A 2,020-nucleotide genomic window follows, 5' to 3' on the forward strand; every position below is an offset into this window, starting at 1 on the left:
AGTTATATCAACTGTATCATCATTGTCCACAAAATTTATCTCCATATTTCCATTTTCCTCGATTGATTTTTGGTATAGATCCACAAGATGTTTTGCCGTACGACAGGTACGAGAGCAATGCCCTTCCATTCCACATCTATAACATTTTCTTCATATACTTTGGAACTCTTTTCCTTTGCTTCTTCATTATTGGAATTCCACTACTGGTGGCTTGTTTTATGTTTCTTCCCATTTTGTTGCTGATAGTATCTTCTTTGGCCACGTCCACGCCCACGTCCACGTCCACGTCCACGTTCATTGTTATGATTTTGAGTGGAATTAGCATTCGCTTCAGGAAATGCAATTTCATATTCTTCAGGAAATATAGTTCCATTTGCTTCAGGAAATGGTGTGGATCCAGTTGGGCGCATTTGGTGATTTTTCATGAGCAGCTCATTGTTTTGTTCAGCAACTAGTAAGCATGAGATGAGTTCAGAGTACCTTTGAAATCCACGTTCACGATATTGCTGCTGCAGGAGTACGTTTGATGCGTGAAAAGTGGAGAATGTTTTTTCTAACATGTCTTGATCAGTGACTTTCTCTCCACAAAGTATCAGTTGGAAGTAGTCTTGAATAATGCAGAGTTATAGTCACTTACGGACTTAAAATCTTGTAACCGTAGGTGCATCCATTCATATCGGGCTCTTGGGAGAATTACAGTTCGTTGATGGTCAAATCTTTCTTTTAGATTTTTCCAAAGCTCTCGTGGCTCTTTCACAGTGAGATATTCGACTTTCGACCCATCATTGAGGTGATGACGGAGAAAAATAAGTGCCTTTGCACGGTCCTGCTGGGACATTTCATTTCCTTCTTTTATTGTATCTCCTAAATTCATAGAGATAAGGTGGACCTCGGCATCCAAAATCCATGATAAATAATTTTTTCCAGTCAAATCAAGTGCTTCAAACTCAAGTTTGGTGATGTTCGCCATTGCAACTTTAAAAAAAAAAATTATATAATTAGAATCATGACATAAATAGAGTAAAATTGCATTACTATTATTGAAAATAAATATTATAACAAATTATGCATGTTACTACTTTTACTATGCAATTTTGAAATTTTTGTTATTTTATTTGTTAAACTAACATCGATGCATGTGTACATTGAGATGTGCTCAATTAATAATTTATGTATCTATTAAAAATTGCACTAATTACAAATTGTACCATTATAAACTAAAGAAGAAAAAAAAAATAAAACCCTTTTATGCACAAATATAAAAATGTTTATTATTTAAGATGACATTTTTATATTTGTAATAAAAATTAATTAGGAAAAGGTAGAGAGATACACTTATTGTTTTAAATAGTTTGAAATCAAAATATTATATATTTTATAATTATTTGGAAGTCAAATAATTTCAAATTACAAATAGATTTGATTTTCTAATTCAAATCTAAAACTCGTTTTCCTTGATTTTATGAATCGTGATTCGCGAGAATTCCGAAAGTAAGTTGTTTAAATTTTAAATGTCAAAAACTAGATTTTTGATCAACAATTTTTGAAAGTCGAATATATCCAATTTTGGTGAGATTTGGTTTTATTAATTTGAGAAGATGAAAGTCTCAAGAATCTAAAATATTATGGTTCTGTTAATATCAAACATAGTGTTGTGATTGACTCAAAATTATCATGAAAGTAGTAAATACTAGTATTCACACAATATTTTAGCGACTAGTTAAAACATCAAAATCCAAATAATATAAATCTTAAACAAGCAATCCAAGATATGATTAAAAAAAAAAAAACTTGAATCAAAACAACAATACATTTATAATCAATATTCTTCAAGAATATTGTCGAAACATATGATAGTTATCTAAATTCTTCAAGAATATGATAACATTATATTTTATATCAATATTATTTATAGATATTGATAGATCTTTATGATTTTAGATCAAGATTCTTCGGAAATATTGATAAATCTTATTCATCTATATTTTATTCATAGATCTATCAATATCTTTAACATAAA

General features: G+C 29.8%; 1 protein-coding gene across 1 annotated transcript; it reads right to left on the bottom strand.

The window, feature by feature from the left end:
* Window positions 1-200: 200 nt before the first annotated feature.
* Window positions 201-970, bottom strand: LOC140839088 (uncharacterized). The gene is made up of 2 exons (XM_073205722.1): window positions 638-970; window positions 201-509 (listed from the first exon to the last, which is right to left on the bottom strand). The coding sequence occupies exons 1-2, from the start codon at window positions 968-970 to the stop codon at window positions 201-203; spliced, it is 642 nt and encodes a 213-aa protein (XP_073061823.1).
* Window positions 971-2,020: the final 1,050 nt, after the last annotated feature.

Source organism: Primulina eburnea, chromosome 8, assembly GCF_022965805.1.
Source record: "Primulina eburnea isolate SZY01 chromosome 8, ASM2296580v1, whole genome shotgun sequence".
NCBI lineage: Eukaryota > Viridiplantae > Streptophyta > Magnoliopsida > Lamiales > Gesneriaceae > Primulina > Primulina eburnea.

Coding starts and splice junctions, on each gene's coding strand:
- LOC140839088 (XM_073205722.1), bottom strand. CDS start 970: ATGGCGAACATCACCAAACTTGAGTTTGAAGCACTTGATTTGACTGGA. Junction 510..637: donor GGTTACAAGATTTTAAGTCC/GTAAGTGACTAT, acceptor GTACTCCTGCAG/CAGCAATATCGTGAACGTGG.